The 15,715-nt window shown below is 43.1% G+C and overlaps 1 protein-coding gene across 2 annotated transcripts in view; it reads left to right on the top strand.

Annotated features, from left to right (window-relative positions):
- Positions 1-1,833: 1,833 nt before the first annotated feature.
- The window catches only part of RHAG (Rh associated glycoprotein), a 37,601-nt gene continuing 23,719 nt past the window's right edge, over positions 1,834-15,715 (top strand). For both annotated transcript variants that reach the window (XM_074991395.1, XM_074991394.1), the window contains exon 1: positions 1,834-1,981. In XM_074991395.1, coding sequence (XP_074847496.1) covers positions 1,834-1,981 — 148 coding nt within the window. The remainder of the gene's footprint in view (positions 1,982-15,715) is intronic.

Raw genomic sequence — 15,715 nt, 5'->3', positions numbered from 1 at the left:
AGGCTCAGATATCTCCTCTATCAGCTCCTTGAGTATTCTAGGATACATTTCATCAGGCCCTGGTGACTTGTAGACATCTAATTTTTCTAAGTGATTTTTAACTTGTTCTTTTTTTATTTCAACTTCTAACCCTACCTGTTTCCTACTAGTGTTCACTATGTTGGGCATTCCTTCATCAGACTTCTCAGTGAAGACCAAAACAAAGACGTCATTAAGCATCTCTGCCATTTCCAACTTCCTTGTTACTGTTTCTCCCTCCTCACTGAGCAATGGCCCTACCCTGTCCCTGGTCTTCCTCTTGTTTCCCTTTATGCTTGTAGCTAGTTTGAGCTCATTTTGTGATTTCTAATCTTGCTCCTGCATTCTTGTGTGGTTTACCTATATTCTTCCTTTGCAATTTGTCCTTGTTTCCATTTTTTATATGATTCCTTTTCATGCAAGATCTCCTGGTTAAGCCAAGGCGGTCTTTTGCCACATTTTCTATCTTTCCTACGCAGCAACTTAGCTTGCTTTTGGGCCCCTAATAATGTCCCTTTGAAAAACTGTCAACTCTCCTCAGCTGTTTTTCCCCTCAGTTTTGCTTCCCATGGGACCTTACCTACCAGCTCTCTGGCTGTGGCCACACTTGGCCAAAACTTTGAAATGGCCATGTAAATGGCCATTTCGAAGATTACTAATGAGGCGCTGAATTGAATATTCAGCGCCTCATTAGCATTAGGATGCTTCTGGCCATTGCACTTCGAAAGTGTGGCTGAGAGGAATAAGGGGATTTCGAAAGGTGCAGGGTCCTTTCGAAAAGGACCTCCATGCAGCTGCGCCAAGCTACACGCTTTCGAAGTGCCGTGGCCGGAAGCGTTCTAACACTAATGAGGCGCTGAATATTCAATTCAGCACCTCATTAGTAATCTTTGAAATGGCCATTTACATGGCCATTTTGAAGTTTTGGTTAAGTGTGGCCACAGCCTCTGAGTTTACCAAAATCTGCCCTCCAGAAATCCATTATCTCTATTTTGCTGTTTTCCCTTCTTCCCTTCCTTAGAACTGTGAACTCTATGATTTCATGATCACTTTTACCCAAGCATGATCACTTATGCAATTAATCATTTAAAAGATTTTCTGTTCTATTCTAGCACACTTTAGAGTGGCAAAGGAGAATCAGGGGGCGCCTCTTGTATTTAGTAAAACCAATTCTCTGTGCCATCCTAGTCCTACAAAGAGGCAGGGGAGGGGTAGCTCAGAGGTTTGAGCATTGGCCTGCTAAACCCAGGTTTGCGCATTCAGTCCCTGAGGAGCCCATTTAGGGATCAGGGCAAATAGATGGCAGGGATGCTGCTTGGCCCTGCCAAAAGAGCACAGCAGTGGACTAGATGACCTCCCAAGTTCCCTTCCAGTTCTAGGAGGTGCATATCTTCAGTTATCTATCTATTGATTAGCCATGCTTCACGTTTCAGTTCTATCTTGCAGAGATGAGTAAGTGCTACTGCATTTTTGGAGTAGATAGCTATGTATGCCACATTTCAAGACTGCTCTTTTTTACTTCTTTAAGTACCATAGTAACATTATCTATGACTAGAAAAGGACTAGTGGAGAAACTTTACACTACATATTATATAAAACATGTAAGTCGCCCTGCTTGTTTCATCATTTAATAACATTTCAGACCCAGAAACAGCCTGTGGAATAGGAATCAACTGACTGAACCATTCTATTCCCCTCCCCTGTTGGGTGTGACACTTGGGCCAGTCATTTCTTGGCAATATCATCTGGCCCCACTGAAGTCGAGCAGCAAACCTCTCTCTTTATCAAGCCGCTGCAGCCTCGAACACTCTCATTATGCCTACAGCCTTTACAACCAACATGAGGTTCAAATTCTCTGTCCTGGCGATTTTTTTGGAGGTGTCAATTATCATTTTATTTGGGCTCTTTGTAAGATATGAGGACAAGCAGAGCACCACAAAGGATGAATTATTTCTCTATCCATGTAAGTATTATTGTTTGTAGATCAGAGTCATATTTGGAGAAGCTGAAACTGTAACAGTGTGTGATCATGAGCATTGTGCAGGAATTCTGTTCAAATGAATAATATTGTTTATCAGCATTTTAGTTCTGTTTATTCTATATAATTAGTGGCACCAGGAATTGGGGAAGGGATGCAGTTACCACCTAACTAACCCTAGTTCTGCAAGAATAGCTCTGGATCATGGCATTTGGGAAAGTTATCACATATGATCCTTGTTCATTTTTGTTTTTTAGTTTCACTTTTTAAAAGTTTGAAGTCATTTTGGTCGGTTCTTTCGTTAGACCCTCCTCCTTCCCCATCAATATCTATTGTGTGAATGTAACTATTGAATGTGGCCTTAAACTAACCTCTTCAGGGCAGAAACAAAATCTTCCTATTTATGTAGAACACCTAGCAGATTGGAGCCTTGATGTACTTCAGAGCTTCTAGGACTAGTTTAATATGGATATTAACCAGATCTGCTAGTGCAAACAGCTACACCTGTGTAAAAGTATCAGAGGGGTAGCCAGGTTAGTCTGTATCTGCAAAAACGCCAAGAAGTCCTGTGGCACCTTATAGACTAACATACATTGGAGAATAAGCTTTTGTGGGCAAAGACCCAAACCAACCCACATGCATCTGACAAAGTGGATCTTTGCCCATGAAAGCTTATGCTCCAATAAACCGGTTCGGCTATGTCTACACTGCAGTCTGCTTTCAGAAGTGGAATGCAAATGACTGTGATCGGAAATGCTGATTAGGGGCAGATTTACACATCTTGGGCCTCATTTGCATATTCTTGCACAATCTCGCTTCCAGAAGAGCCTTTTCTAGAAGCAAAAACAGCCATGTAGGTGGGGTTCCATCAAAAACAAACTCCATTTTCAAAAGAACCCGTCTTCTGATTTTGGGTGCTTTCTAAAAGAGGGTTTGTTTACAAAGGAACACCATCTATGCAGCTGTTTTATGCAGCTTTTCCAGAAGCAAGGTTGCACAAGAATATGCAAATGAGGCTCAAGATATGTAAATCTGCCTCTTATCTGTATTTGCAATCTCGCTCATTTTCATTCTGCTTCTGAAAGAGGACTGCGGTGTAGAAGTGGCTTTAGTCTATAAGGTGCCCTGGGACTTCTCATTGTTCTTACACCTGTCTGGAATCCCACTGGATCTGGTGGAGGATGTAACATAGAATACGCTATTATGGATCTTTGATTATCTAAGTGGCCACGTGTGGGCTGGTTGGCTCCAATATTATTTTTTCCTGTTGCTTTTGGCTTAGCGCATAAAGGTACAGATGTACTTGTTTCTGCAAATGGAGCCGCAGGAGTGGAATTTCTGACATGATTGGAAAGAGGAGACAAGGGAGACTTATCTAATTGATTTTGAGAGGATGCTCCAAACTCAGGAGGCTTCAGAAAAGGAGGAGGATGAGACTAAGGGGCTGTCAAGACAGGCATCCTAGCTGACATGGAGAGGACATAGCAGTGAAGGAAGTATCTGAAAGCAGAATTGGCCTGTGCCATTTGCAGGGGACCCAGGATGTAGGGAGTTCTAAGCAAGGATAAGAAGAGTTCCCATAGAGCTGTGTGTAGGGCCCTACCAAATTCTTCACCAAGAAAAATATGTCAAGGACCATGAAATATGATCTCTTCTACCTGTTCCCCACCCATGAAATCTGGTCTTTTTTGTGCATTTCCCTGTACTAGCCAGAGTTCACGGGAGAGACCGTCTTTCTCAAATTGAGGGTCCTGACCCAAAGGGAAGTTGCAGGGGGCGGGGCGGTTAAAGTTTTTTTAGTGGGTCCATGGTATTGTCACCCAGACTATGCCACCCATACTTCTATACTGGGGCTGACAGTTGCTCAGCCTTCAGAGCTGGGCTTCAGCCAGCAGTTGCCACAGTCCCGCTGTGCAGCTCTGAGGGCAACGCTGCCACGAGCAGCAGCGCAGAAGTAAGGGCAGCAGTAACCCAACCTTCCATACAACAACCTCGTCACAACTCGATTTTGGGGAAAGAGCCGTACAGTTACTCTATGGCATTTCAGATTTAAATACCTGAAATCATGACATTTACAATTTTAAAATCTGTTGAATGTTAAATGGACCAAAATGGATTCTGCATTTGGTCAGGCCCTAGCAGAGTGATCTAGAAACTTCTCCTCTAGCCCCTAGCAGAACCCCTTTAGCTAGGGCTGGGATTGGGGAACTACAGGACTACATATAGCTGTCCTGCACCAGTGGACTTTTCCCCCAACTATTTGCAACATCTAGAATGGTGACTTTTAACTTATTCCAAAGCCTCTGGGATGGATCGTCACCAGGTATACATTCGCTTGGCTTTGTTGATAGCAGTATTTCTGCAACACTGTTCTCCCATTGGTCTCAGCTGGAGTCACTGTTCAGTTATTTTGCACCCCAGAGAATCCCTGTGGGGCTGACACTGTAAAACACAGTGCTGTTCCAGTGCTGTTTCCAGTACAGACAGAGAAACATAGGGCTGAAGGAACGTTACAAGGCAAAGGTGGGAAAAGTACCCCAAAAGCTACTTGAGTAAAAGAGCAGCTGCCTTCACCTCTGGATACTTGAGTACAATCTAGATGTGACACGTGTGTGTTCTTTTTCTGACATAGTTTTCCAGCAGGGGACTGGTGACTTGTACTTAAGTACATCCCCCTAAAGCAGCTGTACTTTTACTCAAATAACTTTTTGGGTAATTTTTCCAGCTCTGTTGCAAGGTGATCAAGTCCAGCCACCTGTGCTGAGGCCAGGCTCACTGACGGGGGAACAAAAGGGGCAGTTGCCCCATGGCCCAGATGTCCTGGCCCCTTTGAAGTGCCACAGCAGCTTTGCTGCAGACAGCTGTGGCGGGGAAAGAGGGGCAGCACCATGATCCCGGCAGCACTGAGGGCCAAATGGACTAGGCCCCACCCCTTCCACCTGTTCTATCCATTCCAGGGCATGGAGAAGAGGCCCCCCTCCCACCTTGCCCTGGGCCCCAAGGTGGCTGTCAGTGCCGCTGACTCAGGCAGCACCAAGTAAACTTAGACCAACCCTGACGGGTGCTTATCCAACCAGCTCTTGAAAACCTACAGTGACGGGAGTTCCACAATCTCCCCTGGGCATCAATTCCAGAATCTGCTGTTAGAAAGTTTTTTCTTAACATCAAACCCAAACCTCCCTTATGCCACTTAAGCCCATTGTTTCTTGTGCTGCCCTCAATGGACATGGATAACAACTGATCGTCTTCCTCTTCATAAGACCCCTTAACATATTTAAAAACTGTTATCTGGTTTCTCACCACCGTGCCCAATCTTCTCAAGACATGGGGTACTGGGATGCTACATCTAGACATAATTGTTTGAATTAAACAGAATTCTCTGTTCTGTTTCTTCGGTGATTTAACAGACTGCAAACAATAGCAAGTAGAGAGTCTTGAATGAGCTCTCCTCTGACATCTAGTGGTGAGCTCTAGAAGAGACCATCAGGAACTGATCTTGTTTGCATGGCGAATAGTAACAGAGATGTAGCTGTGTTAGTCTGTACTCCAACAAAACAAAGCTGCAGAAATGTTGCACTTTAAAAACTAACAAAATGATTTATTCGGTGATGAGCTTTTGTGGGACAGACACACTTTTTCAGATCAATTTCCTGAAATTGCAATGGGCCTGCCCCACCAAAGCTCATCACCGAATAAATCATTTTGTTAGCCTTTAAAGTGCTACATTTCTGCAGCTTTGTTTTGTTTGCATGGACACATCCATGCTGATCAGCATGATGGGACTGAATGCCCTAGTGTTCACTTTTAGATCGTTTTGAATCTCCAGTGTCCTTGTTATTGAGGCAGGAGTAATAAAGCATTGTTAGGCTTGTTGTGTGAATCCAGGACAGCAAAGCTATACCTGGGGTAGACCAATAGAGAGACTCACCTCCAACTAATGGCACTTGCTAGGCAGGGCACATAGATGCCAAAGCCTAATGAGTTAAGACTGGGTGGAGAGAATGTTTTCTGTTGCAGGTTGTGGACCTGTCTAAGCTGTTTAGTTGTTTTTTCACTTTTTCTTGTAGTATGTTTAAAGCTAATTTTTATTTAATTATGAGTTTTGTTGCATGTCACACAGCCATCACAGACATTTAGATGCTATTTTTGGACGGTGTGCACCAGCAGTGAGGCAGCTATACAAATGCTAGCGGCTACTTAAGTAGAGAGTCCTGAAGATATTCTAGTCAATATCTTTAGGGTGGCTGGCAGAGAAGGGTGGAGCAGAGCCCCACAGAGATGCATGGACTTGGCTGTTGCAGTGATTAGTGAGTACCCAGGCATGGGAGTGTGTAAAGTGCCTCCTAACTCCTCCATTTCCACCTGGGCTGGAAGGTGAATATCTGAACTCTAGGTCTATACTGACCCAAGTCAGCAACTGTGGATGGGCTGCAGAGATGGAACAGGTACATTAAAGGGGCTTTGGGGTTGCTGCACTTAAGAATCTAAAGGAAAAGGACACTGCCCAGCTTACTTGGGGTGGGGCTTTGGCTCTGGTTTATGTTTGTGAGCACTGGCTGTGGTGTTTTCCCGCATTAATGCAGTGTTCCTTCCTTTTGTTACAGGTTTTTGCTATTTTCTGACTCTGCTTAAGAGAGAGGAAGTATTGCCTCTTAGAGGTGTCTTGAGGGTTGTGTGTAATTGTCCCAGGTCACTAGGTGGGGGCTTGAGCTTAGTTAGTTAGTTAGTTAGTTATTGTGGGGTTGAAAAGGAACCTCTAGACACTGATCCTGGCCCTTGCTGCTGCCGCCAACCCTGGCTGGCAGAAGAGTTACATAAATGATAGTCTGATAGAACAAACCACAACCTCCACCAGAAAAGAAAAATGCTGTTCTGGGTGGGATCTCTGAGGGATGCAATTCCTGCACTGTTTCTCATGGTTTAGATTGATTGAGAGTAGAAAAAAGTAAGAATTTAGTGATATTTTGATGCAACTTTCCACGTTGGTGTGTAAAAAGAGTTACACATTAAATGCATTAAGTCAACAGAGTTCTACCAAGAGTTAAATCCACTATATCTTGTTACACTCACATTGAATTTTACCAGAAAAAATGTAGAGCTGCATAACAACCCATTCCAAAACTTTTTTTTCTAGAGAAGCTTTCTATTCATTTCTGTTGAAGCAGAGCAAATAGCCTGTTTCTCCATACAAGCCACTATCAATGTTTTCAGGCAGTTTTTAATAGATTTAACCTCTGTACAGAATTTATAGAATAGCATTGCAACAGTCATAATATTTAATACATGCTGTGCATTTTTATGGCTTACAATTTCAGTCCCTGATCCCAGCAAGTCTTTCATGGTACGGTAGAGAAATAACAATAATATAATAGTGATAATAATGAATGCCTGTAAAGCAGATAGAAGCTTTTTTCCTATTGATTTTGACCCTTACTTCTCCAAAAAGGTGGGAAACAAGAACTGGATGTCTATTTGATCATCTGTGACTGTCATTCTGATATGAATACAGAACCCATCAACTTTGTTTTGTCTCTTTCACTCAAAAGAGAGTCAGGGACCATCTAGAATAGTAACAGAGAGTAAGCCATGCTAGTCTATACATTATCAAAACAAAAAGCAGTCAAGTAGCACTTTAAAGACTAGCAAAATAGTTTATTAGGTGAGCTTTCGTGGGACAGACCCACTTCTTCAGACCATAGCCAGACCAGAGTCTGTTCTGGTCTGGCTATGGTCTGAAGAAGTGGGTCTGTCCCACGAAAGCTCACCTAATAAACTATTTTGCTAGTCTTTAAAGTGCTTCTTGACTGCTTTTTGTTTTGATCAGGGACCATCTGTAAGTGAGCACTTCTAGGCTATTGTATCTGCTGAATCTGAGGAAAACTATTCCTTATGGGTTTCCTCTGAAAGGTGCTGGAAATGTCATTTTTAACTCAGGGATTAAAATCAGATCAAGATGCTTTGTGAGATCCTTAATTTACTATTCCTAACATTGGCTAACTAAAACCCATTGCCAGATTTACTATATACAAGTGGGGAAATTTTTCTAGGCTTGCTATTCACCTTTGGAAAAGTTTCCACTGGAGACTGGGCCTGAAATTGTAGCTGCAGAAGCAAAGCCAAATAGCTGCAAAAATTAAGGAGGATGCCTGCTCTCTCCGTAGTGGGATATTTTGGAGATGGAGATCAGATGAAAACACTCGATTTAATTCCATGGCAGGTTAGGCTATATTATCATAACAACGGTCCCTTGTGACCTTAAAGTCTAAGAATTTATGAGATTAATGTTTTGCCTGCAGGATGGTGAGTCTGATCCTGAAAGGGGAGGGACTTCAGAATGATTATGAGCTGAAGTAATAAGCTTGAGGACCTAAGTTATTCACACTGGAGCTATGGAAGAGTGTTTGTTCCACAAGAAGTAAATCATTTAGATCCTGTAGTTGAGATTTTCCAAGCTAAGTTCTAGGGGATTTAGCTACACATCTTCCATTGAAATAAGTAGGAGCAATGTGATTCTTCAGTCTGCTAGGCTGTGTCTACACGTGCCCCAAACTTCGAAATGGCCATTTCGAAGTTTACTAATGAAGCGCTGAAATGCATATTCAGCGCTTCATTAGCATGCGGGCAGCAGCGGCGCTTCGAAATTGACGCGCCTTGCCGCCGCGCGGCGCGTCCAGACGGGGCTCCTTTTCGAAAGGGCCCCGCCTACTTCAAAGTCCCCTTATTCCCATGAGCTCACGTGTAGGCATAGCCCATGGGAATGTGTAGACATAGCCCATGGGAATAAGGGGACTTCGAAGTAGGCGGCGTCCTTTCGAAAAGGAGCCCCTTCTGGACGCGACGCGCGGCGGCAAGGAGCGTCAATTTCGAAGTCAATTTGCATGGCCATTTCGAAGTTTGGGGCACGTGTAGACACAGCCCTAGCCAGTTTAGAGAATAATAAACTGTTCCTTGTGCTCAAAAGAAAAGCAACTTCTGGGTGCAGAGCGGAGGAGAGGACAAAAGAAATAGAATTGCAATTCATCTAACGCAAGTACTTTAGTCAGAGATGGTCTTGGTGTCCAGCAAGCTGGGCGGTCGCTGGAGGCTGCCACTTTCAAAGGGCCACCAAAAAGCCAGTCTGGCACATTTGTCTCGGCTGCTGTCTTGGCAGCACACTCTGAACTGAATTTAGTCACGTTTTCATGCAACATTCCACTTTGGTATGTACGAAAGAGTGACACATTACATGTACTAAATGCGTTAAATACTTCCAGGCCAGCCCCAGCCGCACTGCATGCACTCCTGGGTGGGCGCTCCGCTCTGGGCAGCCTCCCCGCCCCCATTCCTCCCCATGCTGCACTCTCCAGAATTGGGCCAGCCGCTGGGTGTAGATCTGGGGCAGAGTGCTGAGCTTGGGCTTATTATGGGGGCTGCCATTTTCAAAGGGCCACTGAAATTTGGCTGGGGCCACCAATTGGCTACGACTCACCATGGCTTTAGTGCATCTCTTTATCAAGGCTGCATAGAATTATGTACCAAAAATAACTGTACTCAAAAATAGAAGTGTAAAAGTTTATAACCTAGAATGTCCACTCAGTTCTACTTCTTCTTCAGCAAACTGCTCAAACAAGTTTGGTTACATTTGCAGGAGATAATGCTCCCTTATTCTGGTTTACAATGTCACCTGAAGTTGAGAACAGATATTTGTAAGGCAATGTTCTAGTCAGCATTGCATGTAAATATGTTGCTATATATGGTAAAGATTCACATGTCCCTTTGTACTTTAACCAACATTCCAGAGAATATGCATCTGTGAGGATGAAGGCACCTACTGATAATAGTTCAAATCAGTGAGGACCATCACATGTTTGTTTTCATCAGCTGTGTCAGAAACCACCACCAGAAGGCTGATTTTCTTTTTTGGTGGTTCACATTCTGAAATGACCACATCAGAATGTTTCTCTTTTAAGATTCCTGGAAGCAAGTTCCACACCTTATCCCATTCACATTTTGGAAGGCTCTTCAGATTTTTAAACCTTGGGCTGAGAGCAGTAGCTATCTTTAGAAATCTCACATTGGTATAGGTTGAACCTCTATAGTCCCCACACCCTTGGGACCTGACAGATGCCAAAGGAGAGAATTTGCCAGACCACAGGAGGTCAATATTGCCTAGCACATTACCAACCCTACCACTGTTGACTGAGAGCTGGGATTGATGGCTGTAAACAAACTTTATGGGACCACAGAAAACTTGGCCACACCCATGATAAGTGGTCATCTGGCTAACAAAAAACATTCTGGATTACAGATGTTGATGGACAAGAGAGTGCTGGACTAGGGAGGTTCAGCCTCTCCTTTGTATTTTGTCAAATCTGCAGTGAAAGTGTTCTTCTAACAAACTTGAGCTGGGTCATCATCTGAGACTCTAATAACCATGAAATATATGTCAGAATCCACGTAAAACAAGAGCAGGAGATATGCAAATCTCCACCAAGGAGTTGAGTCACAAATTTCATTAACACATTTTTTAACCAGTGCCATCTGGAAAGGTGAGCAAAGCAAGTGCAGATGTATGCAGAGAGGTATGACTCTTCAGCACATTTGGTATGTATATATCTTGCAACACTGGGTATAAAGGTGCCAAGTAGATTCCTATTCTCACTTTCTGTTGCCACCATAGATAAGAACTGGGCAACAGTATCTCCCACAATGTAAACAAACTTGATTTTCTTAGGGATTGGCAGAAAAGGAAGTAGGAGCTTCTTGAATAGTAACAGAGAAGGAGCGGTGTTAGTCTATATACTATCAAAACAAAAAAGCAGTCCAGTAACACTTTAAAGACTAACAAAATATTTTATTAGATGATGAACTTTCATGGGATAGACCCACTTCTTTAGACCATAGCTGTACCAGAACAGATTCCTGGCTACCGTCTGAAGAAGTGGGTCTATCCCATGAAAGCTCACCACCTAATAAATTATTTTGTTAGTCTTTAAAGTGCTACTGGACTGCCTTTTTGTTTTGATAGAAGCTTCTTGTGAGCAGTCTTGTGAGCTCTAAAGTTTTACATTGTTTTGATTTTAAGTGTATTATAGAACAAATAAATCTACATTTGTAAATTGCACTTTAATGAGAGATATTGTAATATGGTTTTTGTATGAGATGAATTAAAAAGTACTATTTATTTTATCATTTTTACATTGCAAATATTTGGAAGCAAAACTAATACTAGAAAGTGAGCATTGTATACTTTGTGTTATGTGTTGTAACAGAAGTCAATGTATTTGAAAATTTATAAAATCATCCAAAAATAAGAAATTTAATTTGTGTGATAAAAATTAATCAGAATTAATTGGTTTTAATTTTTATTGCATCACTTGAGTTAACTGTGATTAACTGATAACCCTCATTTGTAGAAAAGCATCAGAGTGTAGCCTGCATGTAGATCCCCATCCTGTGGTGTGAAAAGTCCAGGTCAACGCTTGTGTCCCTTTGATGTCAGTGGGGCTCCATGAAAGTGCTGTGTCTTTCTGTGCGCATTATATTGCAGGATCAGGACATAATAAGACAATAAGACCATAATAAGACAATACATGTAAATACAGCCTTTTGATCAGGGACCTCACCTACGTTATTAATAAATATTTAATTTTAAGGGGCTCACCAATATAATCTTGATTCATCTAGCTACATGGCTATGACTTTCTCAATGCCATCTTGGGGTATAAGGTGGTAAAGCAGACTCAATGGTAGTTCGAATAGAAATCACATACAAATAATACTCTTGGACTAGGGCTATGCTGTAGCCCTAGCTCAAAATAAGCTACACAATTTCCATTGCACAAATTGCATAATTTATTTTGAGGTATCTTATTTATTTATTTCAAGGCATCTTATTTTGAATCTAGTGCTGGCTACACTGTACCAGAGTTTGCAATAAGTGCTTATTTTGAGCTTCCCAGCAACACTCGGACAACAATGATTACCAGGAACAAAAACCTGTGCTTGAAATAGCCCTACTATTTTGAGCTCCGTGTTTGGTTGTGCAGTTTCTATTTCGGGATACACATGCATCCTGAAATAGAAACAACAGTGTAGCGTTAGCCTTGGGGAATGGAACTCTAAATCAAACATTCATGGTGGCCACTAAGGCTGCGTCTAGTCTACAGGTTAAAATCCAATTTAAACCACTTATCTTGACCTTAAGACATCACTGTCTTCAGTGTCACTGTCATTATCTCGATGTACTTGGTCCTAATATCAATAACAGAATGTCAGTGTTAAAGGATGGGTATGGCTCCAATCTCAATTTTAGAATCTCGAATGCAGGCTGGTGTGGAAGTGCCATGTCTGGAATTCAAATTCATCGGCCTCCAGTTTGTATTCCACAGAGCTACGCAGTGACCTTCACATGTCCACTTCCATCTTGGTTCAGAGGGAGAGGGTCACAATTTGATTTGGTTTCTGCATTGACTAGTGCTGCAACTATAGAGGGTGCGCAGAATGTAACAATTCCCTTGGCTTTTATACTTCACCCCAATGGTATCAATTGCTTCGATAGCGATCTGCATTCTCTTAAGATTAAGTTTTTTGCTGAGATTTTATCCAAATAATTTTCATGCAATACAGATATAATGTATGTTCAAGGTTGTTTTTTACAAAGAATCTTTCTGGCTATATAATTTTTAATTTTGTAATACTTCAGTGATTTCACAATGAGCTGCACCGTGGACTCATCAGGATATTAGATGCCCCCACCGCAAACCCCGCACCACGTTGTGGCTATGCAGTGCAAGGGTCGTTCTTGCATAATAATAATAGAAACTTCTTTCCATTTACATTTTCTCCTGCATCCCCCACATCCCCTCCATTCCCTCCTCAAGAGGCGCCCCCCTCCCGAACCACGTGGCAGCTAAGGTGTGGGTGGGGATAGTGCTTTCACAACAGTACTAGAAAATGCTTTCCATTTACATTGTATCCTGCACCCCCACATTCCCTCCCTTCCCTCCCTGAGAGGCGCCACCCAGTCCGGAACATTCCATCACGCGGCTTCAACCCGAATCCACAAAAGGACGTGCCGAACTGCTGCCAGGCAACTTGCACATGGTGAATGTGCTGTAGCGACTGTTGGGAAGTCTCCCTTGATGGCTAACATACTGGGGGGCTTGCAGCTGACCGGGGGAAAAGCCAGGGATCCCTAAGTGATTCCTACCTCTTTGTCTACAAAATATTCACTGCAGGGACTTGCAGCCATCCTGGGAATGAATGCCTGGGCATCCACACTACTTGAGTGCCTCAAATGTTCTCCTGGCAGTTGCATTATCTATCGCTGCAGGAAACATATTTGGTGCAGGGGCTAGCAGCCAGTCCTGGGAAATGAATGCCTGAGCAGCTATGCTACTAGGGCACCCCAAATGTTCTCCCAGCCGTGGTATTATCTGCCTCATCAGGAAAACTATTTGGCGGGGCTTGCAGCTGTCCTGGGAAATTAGTGCCACTATATTTTTGTTTTTCATAATCACAGGAGGATCTGAATTACAGACAGCCACACCTGTAGGACTCCACTAGTTCTTTTCTATCATGTTTTGTGGCTAAGTTATTAGTTGTACTATGTACAGCCGGTAAACTGGATCTTGATATATTTCCTGTGCTGTCTGATTTATGCACAGGCAGTGGATTTAGTGAAGCAGATACCATAGAACTATCACCTAGTTTTGCTGTTGACCAGAAAGATTTTTCTGTGCAACAGAAAGCATCCTCCGGGGACTTTTGAAGCAGAGCCCATTTTTCGGAAGGCAAATGGTCATTTTCATTTACACTAATGAGTGCCAGTGTCAGTGTAGCCCCTAGGTATGCCCATGCAAAACTTTGAAATTACTCTCTTAAGAGAAGAAAAATCTTTCTCCAGCCTGACTGAATTGACCTGATTGCTCCTCTCTTGATGTTCACAGCACCACATTAACTGCTAATTGGGCACAACCTCCGTGACTGCACAGACCTTGACTCTGGCCCTCCTCTTGACTGGGACACTGTCCTTTTCATAAGCCCATATATTTAAACCCTCCTCTGTAACCCCCCACTCACGCATCTGATGAAGTGAGTCTTTGCCCTCCAGAGCTTATGCTCCAAAATATCTGTTAGTCTATAAGGTAGCACAGGACTTCTTGTTGTTTTTCTCCAGCCTGCCTTTCTTTCCTTGCTGACGGAGAGAAAAGATATTTGGTGGCGGGGGGGCTTGCAGCTGTCCTGGGAAATGAATGCCTGGACAGCTACACTACTGGGGTGCCTCAAATGTTCTCCCGGCTGTGGCATTATCTACCTTGTCTGGAAAAATATTCAGGGGGGCCTGCAGTGGTCGCAGGAAATCAATGCCTCAGCAGCTACTGAATTGTTTAAAATTAGAAGTTTTTCTTCAAATACAAGACAGTCTACATCTGAAGAATTCAGGTGCCTTGCAGCTTGTCATGGGGTTATGTAAGTACTTGGGGCCTCCCATGGATTGATGGCACCATTACATGTTCAGTGTAGTTGTCGTGTGTACTCAAACCTTTCTTTCCCTGCCAGTTCAGGAATCTCTAACTGATGCCCACCTCCTCTAAGATATTCAGGTGCCTTCAAGCCAGTGTGGTGTAACACTAAAAACTATTCTATATTCTGGATATATTCATGCTTATTATGCATTAAAAGAATGTTTTTAACATACCAGTATATAACAGATTTCTTTGGGTAGCTTGTGAAACCCTTTTTTTTTTCCCTCTGAACCTAATTTGTCTATCGTTGTGGTACTATACAATGAAAAAACTATGTCAACCTAGCCTGGCTGTGCTTTGAGAGCCAAGGTCCTAAAATGAAATGGCTTATTCCTGTTTAAGTTTAGCACTGGTATGTCCAGATGCCTTCCTTGCTGATCCAATGGCCCATTACGGTTTCAGTGTGATCTTCCTTGTATGTCCGCTTCCTTGTGCCTTGCTCAGCCATGCAGGTGTGCAGGAAGAAGGTCACAGAAAGCCAGCAAATTCTTGGTAGAATTAGAATGTGAATAGAACTGGAATTCATTAGCACCTAGCCCTGCAAATATAATGGGCAGAGACAATGTTAGACTTCCTTTGTCTACAACATCACCCCACATAGGTAGCAATAACCTCACTACCTATGCGTTGCAATCGTCACTCATGAGCACTCAGGATACTCATCCTTCTAGTACTTGTCAGGGTCCAAGAGAACACCAGCATAGACCCACCAGGAGATTCTTGAACTCATTGCTATTTGGGGAGATGAGTCAGTGGTGGATAGATTTCAAGTGGCCAAAAGAAAAGTGTCAATATACAAGCATATGTCACAGAAGATGACTGCCTGAGGTCATGCCAAGGACACTACCCAATGCTGGGTCAAGGTGAAAGAACTCCGGCAGTCCTATCAAAAAATCCAGAAAGACAAAAAGTAGTCAGGAGCAGCACCCAAGAACTCCTGGTATTATCAACAACTGCACTTGCTTATGGGGACAGGCCACATCATGGAACCAGGCCTCAGTTACAGTAGTTGTGGTGACCATGGACTGGAGTTCAGGGTGACCCAAGAGGAGATGGTTGGCATGCACCAAGAGGGCAACAGAGAGGAGAATGGGAGCTACAAGCAGGGGAACAAGGAAGTTATTCCCAGCAGCCCAGACATCTTCACATTAGAGCTTGAAACTGTTCCCTCTACCCCGGTTTCCTACAACCAGGTCAACAGCACCATGCT

Source organism: Carettochelys insculpta, chromosome 3, assembly GCF_033958435.1.
Source record: "Carettochelys insculpta isolate YL-2023 chromosome 3, ASM3395843v1, whole genome shotgun sequence".
In the NCBI taxonomy this organism is placed as follows: Eukaryota; Metazoa; Chordata; order Testudines; family Carettochelyidae; genus Carettochelys; species Carettochelys insculpta.
The sequence above is the reverse complement of the archived record's forward strand: the minus strand, read 5'-3'. Positions and strand labels throughout refer to the sequence as shown.